The 19,959-nt window shown below is 36.4% G+C and overlaps 1 protein-coding gene across 1 annotated transcript in view; it reads right to left on the bottom strand.

Moving 5' to 3' along the window:
• Positions 1–19,959, bottom strand: part of LOC127847979 (uncharacterized) — a gene marked incomplete in the record, with an annotated part of 86,643 nt that overhangs the window by 64,323 nt on the left and 2,361 nt on the right. The window contains 5 exon segments of the mRNA XM_052380233.1: positions 1,875–2,108; positions 6,239–6,472; positions 7,230–7,445; positions 8,550–8,680; positions 12,919–13,049. Of these exon segments, the coding sequence (XP_052236193.1) occupies positions 1,875–2,108; positions 6,239–6,472; positions 7,230–7,445; positions 8,550–8,680; positions 12,919–12,977 (874 nt within the window).

Raw genomic sequence — 19,959 nt, 5'->3', positions numbered from 1 at the left:
CTTGAGAATTTGAGTGAAGGGGCAAATGTCCACCTTGAGAAATTGAGTGAAGGGGCAGATGTCCACCTTGAGAATCTGAGTGAAGGGGCAGATGTCCACCTTAAGAATTTGTGTGAAGGGGCAGATGTCCATTTAGTCCTGATTTAATAAAGGGGCAGATGTCCACCTTGAGAATCTGAGTCAAGGGGCAGATGTCCACCTTAAGAATTTGTGTGAAGGGGCAGATGTCCGTTTAGTCCTGATTTAATAAAGGGGCAGATGTCCACCTTGAGAATCTGAGTCAAGGGGCAGATGTCCACCTTAAGAATTTGTGTGAAGGGGCAAATGTCCACCTTGAGGATTTGAGTAAAGGGGCAGATGTCCACCTTGAGAATTTGAGTAAAGGGGCAGATGTCCACCTTGAGAATTTGAGTGAAGGGGCAGATGTCCACCTTAAGAATTTGTGTGAAGGGGCAGATGTCCGTTTAGTCCTGATTTAATAAAGGGGCAGATGTCCACCTTGAGAATTTGAGTAAAGGGGCAGATGTCCACCTTGAGAATTTGTGTGAAGGGGCAGATGTCCACCTTAAGAATCTGAGTGAAGGGGCAGATGTCCACCTTGAGAATTTGAGTGAAGGGGCAAATGTCCACCTTGAGAAATTGAGTGAAGGGGCAGATGTCCACCTTGAGAAATTGAGTGAAGGGGCAAATGTCCACCTTGAGAATTTGAGTGAAGGGGCAGATGTCCACCTTGAGAATTTGAGTGAAGGGGCAGATGTCCACCTTGAGAATTTGAGTGAAGGGGCAGATGTCCACCTTGAGACTTTGAGTGAAGGGGCAAATGTCCACCTTGAGAATTTGAGTGAAGGGGCAAATGTCCACCTTGAGAATTTGGGTGAAGGGGCAGATGTCCACCTTGAGAATTTGAGTGAAGGGGCAGATGTCCACCTTAAGAATTTGTGTGAAGGGGCAGATGTCCGTTTAGTCCTGATTTAATAAAGGGGCAGATGTCCACCTTGAGAATTTGAGTGAAGGGGCAGATGTCCACCTTGAGAATTTGAGTGAAGGGGCAGATGTCCACCTTGAGAATTTGAGTGAAGGGGCAAATGTCCACCTTGAGAATTTGAGTGAAGGGGCAGATGTCCACCTTGAGAATTTGAGTGAAGGGACAAATGTCCACCTTGAGAAATTGAGTGAAGGGGCAGATGTCCACCTTGAGAAAGTGAGTGAAGGGGCAAATGTCCACCTTGAGAATTTGAGTGAAGGGGCAAATGTCCACCTTGAGAATTTGAGTAAAGGGGCAAATGTCCACCTTGAGAATTTGAGTGAAGGGGCAGATGTCCACCTTAAGAATTTGTGTGAAGGGGCAGATGTCCGTTTAGTCCTGATTTAATAAAGGGGCAGATGTCCACCTTGAGAATCTGAGTTAATGGGCAGATGTCCACCTTAAGAATTTGTGTGAAGGGGCAGATGTCCGTTTAGTCCTGATTTAATGAAGGGGCAGATGTCAAAAGGGGCAAATGTCCGTATACCGTTTTGCGTTGCAATGTTTTAAAATTTGCAGGTTTTTAATTCGTCAAACGATGCATATAATGGATATTTTAGAGCATGCTTAATGTTCAATATTCCTGTGTCCTTACAAATATCATAACTACAACAAAAATTTGCAAATCCGAAAAAAAAAAAATTAATTTTGCAATTCACCAAAATGTGAAAAGGTCCCTTTTAAAGTTTTCAAATGAGATATGACCCATTTGTTCTATATCTAATTTACCCTGATCAGTGAAGTGTAAATATAAATGGTTAACTTCATGACTTGTCAAGTGAAATAACAAAGTATACATTTAACAAACATATTTTTGACACATACAAAGATTAAAACAACAAAGGTTTACCTGTATATCCAGGAGGACATGTACAGGTGACTGTTTGAAGACCATCCACACAGGTTCCTCCATTCTTACAGCTATCATTCTTACAGTCATTAATGTTGTGTTGACACAGGGACCCAGTGAAACCAGCTGCACAGGCGCATGTGGCATTGAAACCATCATCGAAACATTTGGCTCCGTTCTTACAAGGACTGTTATTACAGGGAGTTGATTTTCTGTGGCACTTGTATGCGTCTCCTTTATGGCACAAACATATAGCGGTTAACTGAACTGTCAAAGTTCAACTTCAGTATTAATAGTGTCATGATCATCTTACAAATTACAGTGCGTATGTCTACTAATTATTACTAATATTTGTGATTGTAACTAAACATGTGCCAGTATAAGAAAGCTTCTAGTACCTTTTAATATTGTCTCAAAACTCAACTTATGTTGAAAACAATTAAGTGAAACATGACTGCATAATGAATGTTAAAGCTAACATATGACATATGGCCAAATTTTTAATTTGACCTCTCAGTGTGACATAAATATATGCCAAATTTATGGCTGAGACAGGAATGTTTGGAAGGACACCAAAGAGGATGCGCTCACATCAGCAAGGACAGTGCAACTTATAAATGCTGCCTATTTTCAAGGAGGGCATTCTAGGGATATAACTGAGGACATTTTAACAAAACAAAACACAATATTGATGCCCAAGTTCATATTATAATTAATGTTGAGACATTTCCTTAAATCTAGCAGTAAATATATGGACCAGGCTCTGGGAAAACCGGGGTTTAAGTATGTGTGTAAAGTGTCGTCCCATATTTGCCTCTGCAGTGCCAATCAGGGACAACACTTTGCACTTAAATTGGACTTCGATAAAGAAGAGAATTCCTTTGAACAAAACATGCCATAAAAGCAGTAAGTGTTGCCCATGATAAGCCTGTGTTTTCCCCCTGTGTTGATATTTAGATTGCTATTGTATGTATAATTAAAGGTGCTGTATTATCCCCATCATTTTCTACATAATGATCTTATTGGTTACTTTTCCTATATTCATGCACAATTACATTACGATCCCCTAATCACCATTTATTATTGAAATGTGTGTAACTACATATGTGTAGTTACAAATGTACTTATACAATGAAAATAAACACAAGTTACAATCAGAATAAAAAAATCAACAGTTCCAACAACAACAAGAGGGCCATGATGGCCCTGAATCGCTCACTTGACTAACCTTGCTTCATTAACTTAAATTTTATTAGACCCATATACAATCCCAAGCCAAATTTTATTAATTAATACATTCTGACAAAATTTCATTAAGACGTGATGAAAACTGTGACCTCTTTCATCTACACAAGGTTTTACTAGAATTTGCCCGGTGACCTAATTTTTGACCCCAGATGACCCATATACGATCCAAAATCAGATATTATCAAGATAAACATTCTGACCATATTTCATTAAGATCATATGAAAACTATGTCCACTATTGTCTTCACAAAGTTTTTCTATGATTTGACCTAGTTTTTGACCCCAGATGACCCTAATACAATCCCAACCCAGATTTCATCAAGATTAATATTCTGGCCAAATTTCATAAAGATTTAATGAAAACTGTGACCTCTACTGTCTACAAAAGTTTGTTTTTTTAATCTGACCTAGTTTTTGACCCTAGATGACCCAAAGTCAATCCAAATCCAGATTTTAACAAGACAAACATTCTGACTATATTTCAATAAAATCTGATGAAAACTGTGACCTCTATAGTCTACACAAGGTTTTTCTATTATTTGACCTAGTGCCTAGTTGCTGACCCCAGATGACCCAAATACAATCCAAACAGGGCTCCTCTTGCCCAAAAATTTCTGTGGCCAACATTTTAGCCAAATGGAATTTTGTGTAGCCAAATTTTAGAAACTGTAGCCAAAGTTTTAGCAAAGCATTTGCAGGGGTCAAAGTTGGATATTTTGAAAATCCTGAACTTAAAGCTGGGGGCCAGGGGGCCGCAGGGCCCTTGGTGGGTCCAGGGGACAAGGGGGCCAGAGGCCCCCAGAAGCTCCTGAATTCGACACATTTAAAGGGTGCCTGTACCTGTTCTGGTGATTCTATTTTCTTAAAAAAACAACATACACATATATTTAAAAATCTTCATGTATTTGATAAGGAACACACAAAACTTAGTAAAAAGGCAATTCATTCACATGCACCCTCTGTCTGGCATGGACTCGACTGCAGGTGTTGCTTTTGAAGAACCAGATAAAACCTGTAACAGTGGTTACAAATTGTATTTTTCACACATACTTTAAATAAGTCAATAATACATGTTTAATTAATGCAGAATCAAATGTCACCATTTATATTCACAGAACCATGCTGCCAGAAGCCTCCACATACACTTAAGAAAATTGGGTATGGTGGCTTCTGCTAAACAGTTAAAATTGAAAATTTCAGCATGGGTTCCCCTAGTTTTTATCCCAATCGTTGTTTGAATGCTAAATAATTGTATCCTGGTGTGACCCAAATTTGATGATGTAACGGTTACATGAAGCAATATTTAGCAAATAATTTAAGAAATAATGAATGTTTAATAGCACAAAATAATAATTTTAAACTCGGCTGTATTACTTTGAAATGATTCCAAGACAATAATCATCCATTTAATCGATAAAAATAGAACATCGTCGAATTAAGGTGTTGGCGAATTTGGATTACGGTAGGTTGCCCATATTTGTTTTACAAAAAGTAAAAAAAACAACATTTCTTGCTGCTGGGCTCATATGTTGGGGACAATAAAACATTTTATTTAACTAAAAAAGACCTGTCCCAGTCAGCAAAAATGGCGTATTTGATCGGATTTTCAATTACTGTTAAAATTCTTTTCCTGATTTATGCTTTATTCAAAGGTCAAAATGTTTTAAAAGCTCACAATCAATGAATCATACGTTATTAATAAAAAAAAATTGGCAAATTTGCTAGATCTATCTTGCTGATTTTTGATGCAAAACAACCTAAACAGTAAACTTTAGCAACAGAAAATACGACCAAATTCGGGGTGTTAGTTTAAAAAAATAAAAACCCTACTTGGTTGGTCTTGATGGTTCTTATATTCTTTATGTGATAAGGGCCCTCTGCGTGGAGACGCAATGCCTTCTTCCCACAAGACTGATAATTCAGGGTTTTCTTACAAACTTCTCAAACCGCTTTTCCACAAGCTTCCACTTTTCTCAACCAGTTCACTACCCGCCCGCAGACTACAGCTGAGAATGGCCACCCATTATAAACTGTACGCTGAAGTTTCTTTAGCTACCAACAGGCAAGTATCTCGTTGCCATTTTTCTCAACTTAAGTCTAAACACAGCTTCCCATTCGGCATCAAATATCAAAAAGTACTCAAATTGATTTAAATCGGCAGCAATCTTTAATCTTTAATCAGATGTAATTGTTTATTTAATCCTCTACGATGTACGATTTGTTTTCACATCAGTAATGTGTCTCGATGACCGGTGTTAATGCCGACTGCGTATGAATTTTTCAGGTCATTAACACGGCGATGTATTGATGCACAGTCTACAGCTGAAAGCAGTTAATATCTGGGACGGCATGTCAGGAAAAAAATCAATACCGATAATTCGCATTGTTCATTAATTAAGCAACGATTAATAACACTTATCCTTTAAGGATTTTCATGAAAGAAAAACCATAATAAAGAAAATTTTATTCTCTTTAATCTGATATATAAACAAGTTTGGAAAGAATTGGATGAAAAATTTGGACTTTATTGCATAAACACCATTTTCTCAATTCAAGGGGAGGTAATTCTGTACTTCATGGACCAATAATGCTCATTTTTTGTAGGGTTCGTGTCCTCATTGATATAAAGACACTGTGCAAATTTGGAAAGGATCGGACAAAAAATGTGGAAGATTTTTGAAAGTTTTTACAAAATAGGCAAAAACGAATAAACATGCAAAGTTCAACGAGCTCCTGCGGCCATGTTTTTTGACGAATCAAATTTCTTTGAACAACTTTTTCAGGGGAGCCTTCAAAGGTCATCCCTGTGAAATTTTTTTGAAAATCTGATGAGCAATTTCTGACAAGAAGATTTTTTAAGGTTTTTACCATATACGGTCATGGCGGCCATCTTGGTTATGTGATCAAATTCTTTTGTCCCATGACCTAGGGATGCTCCACGTGAAATTTAGTTGAAATTGGCTCAATGGTTTAGTAGAAGAAGATGTTTACAAATTGTTTACAGACAGACGGACGGACGGACGCCGGACGCTGAGTGATCACAATAGCTCATCCCGAGCTATCGCTCAGGTGAGCTAAAAATTATTCAACTTGTAAAGATACATTAAAAGAGTAACCTGAAGTTGGGCAATCTTTTTTCAGAACTGTGTAGTTTGTAGTATTCTGAAGAGAACCGTTGATGTTATAGAATGAACAATACATATCTCCACTTAATTCAGCGTAGAGACAGGTTGCATCATCCTGGCAGAGGCTTTCACATTGTGGTAAAGATGTGACTTGTTTTGGTGGCTTGTATTGAGTGACACCAACAATTTGAGTGTTGGGAATCGATGTGAAAGTGCAGATATAAACTGGAAGACAACATATACATTTGTTACACATAAATTTAATCATAACTTATAACTAGATTCCTGCATGTAACCTTTCCAGCCTGTCGTCATTAATGTTTTCAATTACGTTTCTGATCCATGCACTTATATGAGTTTGGACCTTTGTTATGACACTTGACCCTAATGACTGATTGACATATCACTTGAACGTCACACAGCTTCTCCACAGAGTGACCATTTGTGATTTATTATTTCAACGAGACTATCAATAGAACTGATGAATGCTAACAGATGATGCACTTTGTCAGTATATAGGCTAATGAAAATGAATAATTAATCAAGGGCCATTAATTCCATGAAAACCAACAGAGCAGAACAACATGAAAGTATGTGTAGGTTTGCCACAGAATTTTGTTCATTCTTAATCCTGGATAATCTCATTATATATACTTCATCCCATAATCCACCATGAATAATTGAAGAAATAACACCCTGTTGAATAAACGTAACTCTATATCTACACAACAGCAAACACATATAGCATCATAACGTCATTGTGTTTAATTGTATGACCCCATTTGACACTTTTGGTGTTCTCTTTCCATTTTCTTTTATGGTTTTTTTTAAGTTCAGAAAAAACAATGGCCAATGATAGGATTGATAAAATACCAGGTCAGTGCTGACTAAAGTTTATTTGCTTGTCAATAAATCTTCAAAACTAACCTAGTATTCTCTAGATCTACAACCATAACTATGTTAAGCTAGTGTCTTATATTACCTGGATCAAAGAAATCTGGATCACAAGCACACAGTCCGTCCTTCTTATCGAGACTACTATAACACACATTGTTGACATCGCAGTCTCCGGGCTGACAGAAATTCCCAACGATTTCACAGTTCCTACCAGTAAACCCAGTCGTACAGTTGCAAAAATAACCGTTCACCTGGTCATGACAGGTTCCTCCATGTAGGCATTCAGCAGTGAGACAATCCTCTAAAATAAAAACACATATATGATATAAAGATATCACTCAATGACATATACAAATTCATAATTGCATTGCAAGAGCTAAAGTATTCTGAAAAGGTGGAGTTAACAATAACAAAATCTACTTTATGAAACATATATATTTAATGTCTTGGCGCTCAATTGATAATTAGGCGTATTTCCTACTCAGAACATACATAGAAACATTTAAAACCTTGTTTAATTAATGTTGTCTCTCCAGCCAAAGAGGGTGTCTATACAAAGTTCAATAGGTCACTTGTGAATCATTTATTGATCAAATAGAGACATTCCAATATCAGCTCCTGACACACCATGCATATAGGATGAAAGGTCAAATAAGATTCACACCAAACTATGTTATTTTCTGCTCAAATACAATAATAATCAGAAGAAATGGAAATATTTAATTTGAGTAACTCCATATCATAAGAAATCTAGGTTGTTGTTAATGTTTCTAAATCCATCATAATCATAATCACTATGTTGGAACTCGATTAGAGCATATATATTGAGCAAATTTTATTAAGCTGAAGAAAAAAAGGGACTAAGAATTTACTAGGTTTTAATATAGGCATATTAGGGAAACTGCCTGCCCCACCCCTCACCCCCTCTGGGTGGCGATGTTTTTCAATGGACCAGATCCATTTTTCAACCTCAGCCCACTATCATGAGAACAAATATTCTGACCAAGTTTCAGAAGATTGGACTAAAAATGTGACTTTTAGAGTGTAAACAAGCTTTTCTTTAAATTTGACCCATTTCTCTTCTTTAACTAACAACACCCAGTTTCAAAATTGGCTAAGATAACTTTAGGACACATGTTCTCACCTTGTTTTGTGAAGATTGGAGTAAAAAGGTAAATTCTAGATGAAAATATTTGAAGATTAACTTTTTTGGCAACAAGCAATTCCTAATGTTGTATAAAGATCATTTGAGCAATATTTCACTAAGCATTTATATAATGAACACAGTGTACATTGATACAAGAATTAAGCATAAATTAAGCTGACAGAATTTATGGACATTAAAACTTAAACAAAATCAGTTTTAAAACTCTTTACCATAAAAATAACCTCTGAGTATACTTACTGATGTTAGTTTCACACTGTAGCCCTGTGTATCCATCTGGACACGTGCACTGATATCTGGCAATACCGTGTGATGTGCAGGTACCACGCCTGCATGGGGAACTATCACATGGGGCAGAAGTGATGTTACATCTACAGGTATTGAAACAAAATATGATGTATTTATATGAGTATAAAATGACATCAATTATTATACAGAAAAAGTACCTTGTCGTTCACAACTGAATATCATAAACTTAAAAACAGCTAAGGCACATATTTAAGGCTCTTAAACAAACAGATTTATTAAGAACTTATTTCCATGGTAATTTCATATATTTAAAACGTTAAATAAATAAACGTTAAAAAAAGTATGTTGCATATAACAAGGCTATTGTCAAGCAATATGGTCCCCTACCGGCTCCACCATTGTCTGAAATTCCATTTTCAGATTTTTTTTATTTTGTTTTTTGGTCGCCATAGCAACCACAATTTTTGACATAGGAACGAATTGAAATGACGTGTAATATGTCCATATTGCCATCTATCCATGTTGCAAGTTTCATGAAAAAATATTTAAAACTTTTAAAGTTATTGCAGGATCTAAAAAGTGTGATGGACGGACGGACAGATGGACAGACAGATGTAGCACAAACCATAAGTCCCCTCCGGTGAAACCGGTAGGGGACAACAATCACTTCTAAGTTGTAAATGCATACTATAGCATACTTTGATCACAAATGAATATATATATATATATATATATTAATTCTTAATTAAACATAGATATGGAGTTAATTCATGATTTCAGTGGAATATCGAATTACCATATCATGCGTGGTCGTGAACATAATTTCACAACTGATGGAGCCATGAGTTAAAATACTTATGTATATGTCTACAAATCAAGTGCTTGAACAATCTTTCACTAAAATCAACATATTTTCTTTTTATTTTATGCTTTTCTACAATGAATAAATACAAAGCGTGAATTTGATTGAGAGTAATTTTGTTTGCTCAATTATGACTTTATCATTACCTAACAGACATCATGCTGTCGCATAACGCTAGCAGGTGCATTATGAAAATGGTTCATTAGTATAAGCATTATATTTTTATATATCATATTAATGTTTAACATGTTGAATGATTGAATTTACCTATTCTTAAACAAAAGGTCCACTGAGCCAAAAACAAAACAAATCTGAGAAGTTGAAGTTTAGAAGAATAAAAGTGCTTTATAAATAAATGTTTAATTTCAATGTATATTTTTGACCTTTTTTTAATAAGAGGTCACTGTAGCATGATGGATTTGGTTTCCACCTGGAAGGTCAATGGTTTGATTTCCACTGTGGGAGCCCCTTTTAGATCTCTCCCTAAGAACTGGTTTTTCTCAGGAAAATCTCGACACTTGTCAAATGTCTCATCAAGTTTTATGAAGATTTGACTTTAAATATGACTCTAGAGTGTTTACAAGGTTTTCCATTAATTTCACCTAGTGACCTACTTTTTGACTCACTTCCCAGTTTTGAAATCAGCTGAAATATCATGTGTACAATATTCCGACCAAGTTTCATGAATGTTGGACTAAAAAGTTGACTTCTGGACCCAGCTGTTCGAAACCTGGGTAAATTTAACACTGGGATAAATGCCGGATGAATTTAACCAAGGGTTAATTTTTTGGTTAAGTGTTGTTGCATCATGTTGGTTAAATTTAGCCAGCGTTTTGTCTGGATAAATTTAACCCTGGTCTAAAGGTTGGTTAAAATTTATCCATGTAAACAAACAAATACTAGTAGCCGAATTTTATTTGTATCGTAATCCACGTAAGAATCGCAAAAATTCTTTGAATGTTGTGTTATATGACGATGAAATGCGGAATCGATATCGGTTCAAATGAAAATGTTTAAGAATTGTAAGTTAAATGGCGGAAATATCGCGACTACTATAAAGCATTCCATGGTTATATACCATGCTTGCTATGACGTTTACAAATGGTAGGTTCAAAATAATTCACTTTCTTTAAACTCATGATCGCATATAAAGGTTAATTATACACGTTTTCATTCGCAATTTATTTACAGAATCACGAAAATGTCAAATACAATACATAAAATACATACTTGTTTCAATGATCTATAAACATTTAATGGGTTGAATATAACTGATTTAAAATTTACGATTGTATAATGGTATTAAATCTTTTTCCCAGAATATGCTGTCCTATTTATAGCTTGACGACATGTCAGCCATATTGCTTTTACATTATGGGATATGTGTAAAGGTTAACCAGTGGATAAATTTACCCAACATGGGTAAATATTTCCAGCAACGGCATTTATCCAGCCTGGTTAGTTACCCAGCTTGGATAACTTTATCCCGCGGTTAGCGCTAACCCAGGGGTTTTTAAATAACCTAGTGTTCGAACAACTGGGTCCTTGAGTGTAAGCAAGATTTCACTATATACCGGTTAGCCTTATACAACAAGATATGCCTTTGTCAGAAACACTATGTCCCCTTCTGCGCCGCTTTGAAGCTATATATTTGACCTTTGACCTTGAAGGATGACCTTGACCTTTCACCACTCAAAATGTGCAGCTCCATGAGATACACATGCATGCCAAATATGAAGTTGCTATCTTCAATATTGCAAAAGTTATGGCAAAATGTTAAAGTTGGAGCAAACAAACACACAAACCAACCAAACCAACCAACAGACAGGGCAAAAACATAGAGAATAATAGGTTAGTGTTGATTATAGATCAGGTTTATCATGCGAGGCTTAGAAAACAAAAAGCACGAGCCTTGGCGAGTGCTTTTTCGTTTTCATGCCAAGCATGATAAACCTGATCTATAATCAACACTGACCTATTATTCTATTTATCCCACTTTTTATTAAGTAAACTTTTTATTTAAACAAAATAAGTTTTCACGAGTGTTTGTCGTACTTTGATAATGACTGTAGTGTAACCAGGTCAGTGTATTACTCCGCGTTCCAAAATAACCGCTGATCAAATAATCTTTTTTTTTTAAATCAGAATATCGTTCTGCAACAAAGTGTTTGAGCGTTATTAAATATCAATTTTAATCATATTGAATTGCAAATCTTTAAGTTTTATGATATCAATATGACAGTAAGTTGTTATATACAAGGAACTACATTTGTTTACAACGTAGCCTAACACCACACACCAATTCACTTTCGAAATCAAACTATCGAGTCGATCACGAGGGTGCACAATATTTGCTTCTTTGTTATAATATGTAGTTATTTTGTGACGAAATAACAAGATTACTTGGATTTAAGCTAATTATATACATTACATTTTGAATGTTGAAAGTGAAACCAAAGAATTGTGAGGCAAAGTTGTTCGAACTAGAGAAAGACATTTGCTGGTGAAGTGACTGGGTGGGGCGAACATCAAGATCAACTTGTTCGACGGTAGACAGTGGTTGTCTAAGCTGTATTTCGGCCATAGTTTCGGTGCGTGAAGGTGAACAAAAGGAATCTGTTGGATTGTTACATTTACTGGACTGAGCAAGAATAAACACTTTTGCTGCTGTTCAACAGATATGTTGGAGTAATTGGTTATGGACTGGACATTTTTTGTGCCCTGTTATGGCCATGGTTTCAGTGGGTGGAATGTTTGCATTTCGAAGTTTTGGACCAGAAATTTGCGAACTGACGTGGTTTGTTATTCTCTTGTGCTTGAGAAAGCCGGCGTTCTTTTGCCATGGCCTTCAGCATCTGACCTAACTTGTTGACACCCAATTGTTGACGCAAGAATCACCGGGGATGCAGTGTCATTTGTGCGTATTGCCAGGTAGAAAAGATGCTTTTGAAGAAAAATCAGATGGACGCATATCCGAGTACAGCTTGTAAATTAACACATGATTTCTTGGTCCAGACTATTGTTTCTACGGTCAAAGGGGAGCAACTCGAACTGACTTCTGTCAAAGGGGAGCAACAAGAACAAAACCTATTTGCATAGTGTTAAATTTACCTAATACTAGGTTTTAATGACAATAAATGACAAAAAACACGTTTTTTGCTACTTTCCTTTGTTTTAAGGTCATTAAGATTGACAAACATTTGAGATTGTTTTTATTATTGATGCACTTGGCAAATACAGGTGACGAGGTTGCGTGGGAAAAAGTAGTCCTGGTTCGGCAGTTGATGACGTCATTTCGTGCCATTGATTATAGCCTTGCCGTTGATTATAGATGAAATTTAATAAACGGGGCTTTAATCAACCGATTTTCGCTGTAAAGTGGGATAAAATATGTTCCCCACTAAAGTGGTACAGGACATAAAAACTGGCCAACATCCTGGAAGTAATGCATACCAAGCATACCAAGGAGCTGCTCAAGTTAACATACAAACCACTCACAGTGTGCCTGTGATGCTTGGTGAGGGACAGAAGCACTTGAAGGAGCCCACCATATCCATACATGCAGCGTTGTTCTGACATCCCGCAGTGGCACAGTTGTTCACATTGTCCACCTCGCAGTTTGTGCCATTTGAAGCCTAAAATATAGCACTTACATTAACAAACGTAATTGATATTCAAACATCACAATAGAGCTGCCATCATGTCTATACTATAATGTCAAAGGAAAAATGCATAGTTCTTCTAATCTTGATATAGTTTAGATGGCCCAAGATTGTCATCATCTTTGCAATATTCCTTTTATTTTGACCAAAAGTAATAATCTAACAAAATTAAGTAATGTGCCAAATACATAACTTCTGGGTATCTCATTTTAATTATCATAATAAAGTGTATATAAAAAATGTGACCCAAAGGTCGTGGATATTATTTGACCAAAGTGGCATGATTTGTCAAAAAGTGCTATTCAACAATCAATATAGCTACCATAAGTGAATAAATAAATCATTCCAATAGCGCAAGGCTTTTGTTTACAGCATCAAATACAAATGCAATGCAGAGAGGTTTTTTTCACAATAACCTGTTTTGCAAGACTTCTTGAAGTGAGCACTCCCAGTAGCTGGTTCAGTAATCAATGTCACAGTCCTGTCATACAGATAGCAGAACCTCTGTAAACCAGTAAGTGTCGGTGCATAGGAAGCTCCTTGCACAGCTTGTTATCAAGACATAGTTGCTTTGCACTTGTCCACACTGTCAACTGCAATTAGCTTCAAAGCAGGAGTGTTGGGATCTCCAATTTGGCCGTTGATACCAGCTCCATGTCGCATACATCGTAAACTGCAGCAGAATAAAATGCAAAATAAAATATATTGTAACTATAAGTGAATTTGCTTCCAAGTAATAAATATTATACATGTCAATGTTGGTGTGTAAGAAGTACATTGCACTCAAACTAAATTGTTTCACGTCACAAAGGGATCTTAGATCTAGTTTGTTTGTGATGCTATAGTAAGATATCTGCAACAGAACATGTTCAGCTTAATTAAACATTTATAAGTAATTATGCAAATCATCCAATTACTAAACCCATTAATTTAGAGTTTATTCCTCTTACTAAATGGAGGGCATGTTTATTCTATTGTGTTTTTGTTAACAACACTATGTTTTTCAATGTGACATCAACTGATGGCGTTTAACTTTAACAAGAAACCGTCGGAGACGGGTGATGCTCCCCAAAGTTTTTTTTTGTCACAATGTCACACTATATATTCAGATAAAAGGAAACGTCTTGAGGGCACAGTAGTTGGGGGGACAAGAATTTTTTTATAGAACATTTTCAAAGGGCCATGACTCTGTGAAAATCATCCGACCAGAACCGGCTGATAATATTCACATCTCTTAGTTGTGAAGCTTCCCATAAAGTTTAATTGAATTCCGGTCATTAGTTGCTGAGAAATAGCCCGGACAAAAATGTGCACGGACGGACACACAGACGAAGCGGAGGACTATATGCTCCACCCAAAAAAATTAGGGGAGCATAATAAAATGTACATAAATAGAAATAATAGTGCAGAGATCATTCAAGACACATAAAAGACCATTTACAAGATTAACAAACACGAAATCATAAAACAAGAGGGCCATGATGGCCCTGAATCGCTCACCTGACTCATTAAGATCAGATGAAAACTATGACCTCTATTGTCTACACAATGTTTTTCTATGATTTTGACCTAGTGACCTAGTTCCTGACTCTAGATGACCCAAATACAATCCCAATCCAGATTTCATCAAGATAAACATTCTGACCACAGTTCATAAATATTCGATGAACAACTGTGACCTCTATTGTCAACACAAGGTTTTTCTATTTATTGACCCTAGATTTTTACCCCAGATGACCCAAATACAATCCCACCCAGATTTCATCAAGAATTCTGACCAAATTTCATAGAGGTTGGATGAAAACTGTGATCTCTAATGTCTACACAAGGTTTTTCTATTATTTGACCTAGTGACCTAGTTTTTTTGACCCCAGAATGACCCAAATAAAATCCCAACCCAGATTTCATCAAGATTAACATTCTGACCAAATTTCATAAAGATTGGATGAAAACTGTGACCTCTATTGTCTACAGAAGGTTGTTCTATTATTTGACCTAGTGACTTGTTTTTGACCACAGATGACCCAAATACAATCCCAAACCGGATTTCATCAAGATAAACATTTTGACCAAATTTCATCAAGATTGGATGCAAACTGTGACTCTACTGTCTACACAAACAAATTGTTGACGGACGGACGCACGGATACACCCAGGCAAGCACAACGGACGCGGACATCACACGATCACATAAGCTCACCGTGTCACTTCATGACAGGTGACCTAAAAATATGTGTCGGAGATAAACATGAACAGTTGTGGTTAAAATCCCATAGAAACAAGGGCTGTTTGTAAAACATGCATGCCCCACTATATGGGCTATAAGTTGTAGTAGCAGCCATTGTGTGAATACGTTTTTTGTCACAGTGAATGGTGGTGTGGGGTGGTGGGGGGTGGTGGGGGTGGGGGTGTGGTGGTGGTGGTGGTGGTGGTGGTGGTGTAGTAGTAGTAGTAGTAGTAGTAGTAGTAGTAGTAGTAGTAGTAGTAGTAGTAGTAGTAATAGTGTTGTAGTAGTAGTAGTCGTAGTAGTAGTAGTAGTAGTAGTAGTAGTAGTAGTGTAGAAGTAGTAGTAGTAGAGTAGTAGTAGAAGTAGTAGTAGTAGTAGTATAGTAGTAGAGAAGTAGTAGTAGTAGTAGTAGTCGTAGTAGTAGTAGTAGTGGTGGTAGTAGTAGTAGTAGTAGTAGTAGTAGTGGTAAAAGTAGTAGTAGTAGTGGCAGTAGTAGTAGAAGTAGTAATAGTAGCCGTGGGTGGTGGTGGTGGTGGTGGTGGTGGTGGTGGTGGTGGTGGTGGTGGTGGTGGTGGTGGTGGTGGTGGTGGTGGTGGTGGTGGGGTGGTGGTGGTGGGGAAGTAGTAGTAGTACTAGTAGTAGTAGTACTAGTAGTAGTAGTACTAGTAGTAGTAGTAGTCGTAGTAGTAGTAGTAGTAGTAGTAGTAGTAGTAGTAGTAGTAGTAGTGTAGTAGTAGTACTTACTTTAAATATTTATTTCCAGTAATGACATTATACAAATATATACATTGGTCCATACATACAAATGGAAAAGGGTAGACCTGAAGTTCTTCAACATTATCGGGGGTCCGTAGAAGTAGTAGTAGTAGTAGTAGTAGTAGTAGAAGTAGTAGTAGTAGCAGTAGTAGTAGTTGTAGTAGTAGTAGTAGAGAGTAGTAGTAGAGTAGTAGTAGCAGTAGCAGTAACAGAAGCAGTAGCAGCATTACAAGACCAATACTTAAGAATGATCAAATGGGAAAAGGTTACCTAGCACTGGCAGTAAATATGGGGCTCATTTACAGGTCAGATTTGGAATCTCTGCTGTAAAATGAGATTTTGAATGAATTATAGGGAGGCAAATCTGTAATAAAAAGAACATGCATAAACCGTAGTTGTTTCCCTTGTTTGAACCATGCTAAATCCTTACAAGTTTGGAAAGAATTGGATGAAAAATTTGGACTCTATTGCATAAAACCACCATTTTCTCAATTCAAGGGGAGGTTAATTCTGTACTTCATGGACCAATAATGCTCATTTTTTGTAGGGTTCGTGTCCTCATTGATATAAAGACACTGTGCAAATTTGGAAAGGATCGGACAAAAAATGTGGAAGTTTTTTGAAAGTTTTCACAAAATAGGCAAAAACGAATAAACATGCAAAGTTCAACGAGCTCCTGCGGCCATGTTTTTGACGAATCAAAATTCTTTGAACAACTTTTTTCAGTGGGAGCCTTCAAAGGTCATCCCTGTGAATTTTTTTTGAAAATCTGATGAGCAGTTTCTGACAAGAAGATTTTTAAGGTTTTTACCATATATGGTCATGGCGGCCATCTTGGGTATATGATCAAATTTTTTTTAACAATTCTTTTGTCCCATGACCTAGGGATGCTCCACATGAAATTTATTTGAAATTGGCTCAATGGTTTAGTAGAAGATGTTTACAAATTGTTTACAGACAGACGGACATACGGACAGACGCCGGACGCTGAGTGATCACAATAGCTCACCCCGAGCTATCGCTCAGGTGAGCTAACTAGAGTTTTTTCCCAGAAAGAGCAGTGTCTTACCAGGGTCATGTTGTACAAGTAAGAACTATAGTGCTCTATGTCAATCCAACAGGAATACAATGGAGAAACTTGCTTTACAACAAAAAATGGGGGGAAAAGACTGAAAAAATATGAATCCTCCCCCATATGATCCTACTCTCAATAAGACCCTGTATGCACAAATCTAGTTTCATCAATCAAGCTTAAAGGGGCCTTTTCACAGATTTTGGCATGTATTGAAGTTTGTCGTTAAATGCTTTATATTGATAAATGTAAACATTGGATCTAAAAAGCTCCAGTAAAAAATCAAGTATACAATTAAAAAAAGATAAAAACAAGAGATTGCCAAGCAATATGGTCCCCTACCAGTGAAACTCCACCATTGCCAGTATTTTTTATTATTATATTGTATTTATATGTATATTTGTGTCATAGCAACCAGAATTCTTGACGTAGTAACGAAATGAAATGACGTGCATAATCACCATATTGCCATCTATCCATGTTTCAAGTTTCATGAAAAAATAAGAAGAACTTTTAAAGTTATAGCAGGATCCAGAAAAGTGTGACGGACTGACAAACAGATTAACAGACGGAGCGCAAACCATAAGTCCCCTCCGGTTTCAACGGTAGGTGACAAAAAGTAACCCTCAACAGGGCTCGAACCAATCACTCCTGGAGTCCTGGAATAAAAGTCTACCACTAGACCACTTGGCCATCCGTGCTCATACATTGAAGGTGTATTTTATACTTGATATAAAATCCTTGTAGTTTCACAAATATAACAACAAACAACAGAACTCTCCAAATTATTCAATCATTTCTCGTTGCAACGCTTTATAATTTTCAGGTTTTTAAAGCGCACAAAGATGAAAATAATGGCTATTTTAGAGCATGGTAAATGTTCAGTATTACTGTTTCCTCACAAATATCATAACTAAAACGAAAATTTGCGAATCTAAAACAACTTTTTTTAATTTTGTCAATTTACCAAAACGTCCCTTTAAGTAGGTTTTGGGTCATCAAGATTCAGTTTTAGTTTTCTAATTATCTCTATAACCAGACAAGTCAGACAAAAACATTACGTTCCTCATATGACCCTCTATCCTCACAATGAGTTTAATCAACCTAATTAAAGTCCTTTTTGTTATTGCAGGAACCAGGTATGATAATTTTCACTTATTTCTATAAGCATAACAACTACCATTTTGTTTGGCAAAAAATATTGAAATGCATTCCCCATATTGCCCTTTATCCTCACAATGCCTTTCATAAACCTAGTTCAAGTCCTTTTAGGTATAGCAGAATACAGACTTCAGTTTTAAATTATGTCTGTATTTGGAGCAACCATAAAACTTAAATAACAGGCATTCCCTATATAATACTTTTTAGTTATCGCAGGACACATAAGATACGGACAGGCGGAAGGACGGACTGGCAGACAAACTGCAGTATGGCCTTAAATAGGATATAGGTAACTGATAAAGATTACGTTTATCATGCTCAGCACTAATCATTTGAGCGTGCCTTGTAATCTAAGCCTCGCATCATCAATGCCATTCTTACCCAACATGCATCTCTTTTCTCAGTATATCATAAACCAGATACTTGCCATCAGGACATGAGCAGGTGTAGTCCTCAGGTCCTGCACCCTGCACACAAGATCCATTATTGGTGCAAGGGTTAGCATTGCAGATATGGAACATGCTGGAACATGTGTCTCCGTAGTAGCCTGTGCCTAGAGGCAAACAAACAAAAACATTATTCATATCATTCTAGGATTTAAACTTCAAGCTCTATATAAGAAATCCACAACCACACAAGTTAAATATACCTACCACAGTAGCAGACATGTCTGTGATTCTCAATGTTGCAGGTTCCGTGACCAGAACAGTGTACAGTGTCATTAAGCTGGAATACAAACACACACTTATTTAATAAAAGCCTCCTAAATGCCATCTAGTTGTCAACATATTTACATATAAATTGTTTCTATTTGGAATGTGCATTTTTATACCAAAGGAAAATGAAGTCCATAAAAATTAATATACTCTGCTTTTTCCGTTCAAAAGTTAAGTGTAGCAACATAATTTAAACAAATAAAGTTGTATCATAAATAGCCACACATTTAAGTTCCTATAACTTGAAGTCGAAAAAACATTAATGGTAACTAGATGCAAAAGCATGTTTCCTAGGTATGCAGCTTGCATCTCATTTTAACAAACGAACTATACATGTTTTAGTTATTTGCAAATTAATTCCTCAATAACAAAACACTGACCTTTAATAGCAGTGCAGTTTTCAACTGCAGTGGAGCCATTTCCTGCTGTTGACTGCTGGTCACTGCATGGTGTACATGTCTTCTGTCCTGTTTTGTCCTGGTAAAAACTTCGAGGACATGGTATGCATGCCGGGTTCATGTAACCAGAGGAGGAGTAGGTACCCACAGGACATGGTGCTGGAAGTAAACAAGATGAACCTTCATGCATGTTTGGATAAATAATAAATATTTTTCTGCAATTCAAAATACAAGGCGGTTTTTAAAACATTGTGTACATAGTTTTAAGTTAATGTTTTACATACACAATTAAATGGTTTTATCAGTGAAATAAAGATTATATTTGTGGGTTTTTTATGACATGAAACATAAATAAAATTATTGCTTATTTTATAATTAAAAATCTCTTAGCTTAACACTTTATTAAAAGCACCATTCTGTAACCATGGTGCATGTAGTCATATGAACATCAACAATAGTTTTCACTTCATATGCAACATGGACACTCACTTTTTTGTTATATTCATGCCACTTAAATGAAAATAATTTAAAATTTACTTACAAAAGC

This window comes from Dreissena polymorpha, chromosome 10 (genome assembly GCF_020536995.1).
Source record: "Dreissena polymorpha isolate Duluth1 chromosome 10, UMN_Dpol_1.0, whole genome shotgun sequence".
NCBI classification, from domain to species: Eukaryota; Metazoa; Mollusca; class Bivalvia; order Myida; family Dreissenidae; genus Dreissena; species Dreissena polymorpha.
This window is presented reverse-complemented; position numbering and strand designations above follow the sequence as displayed.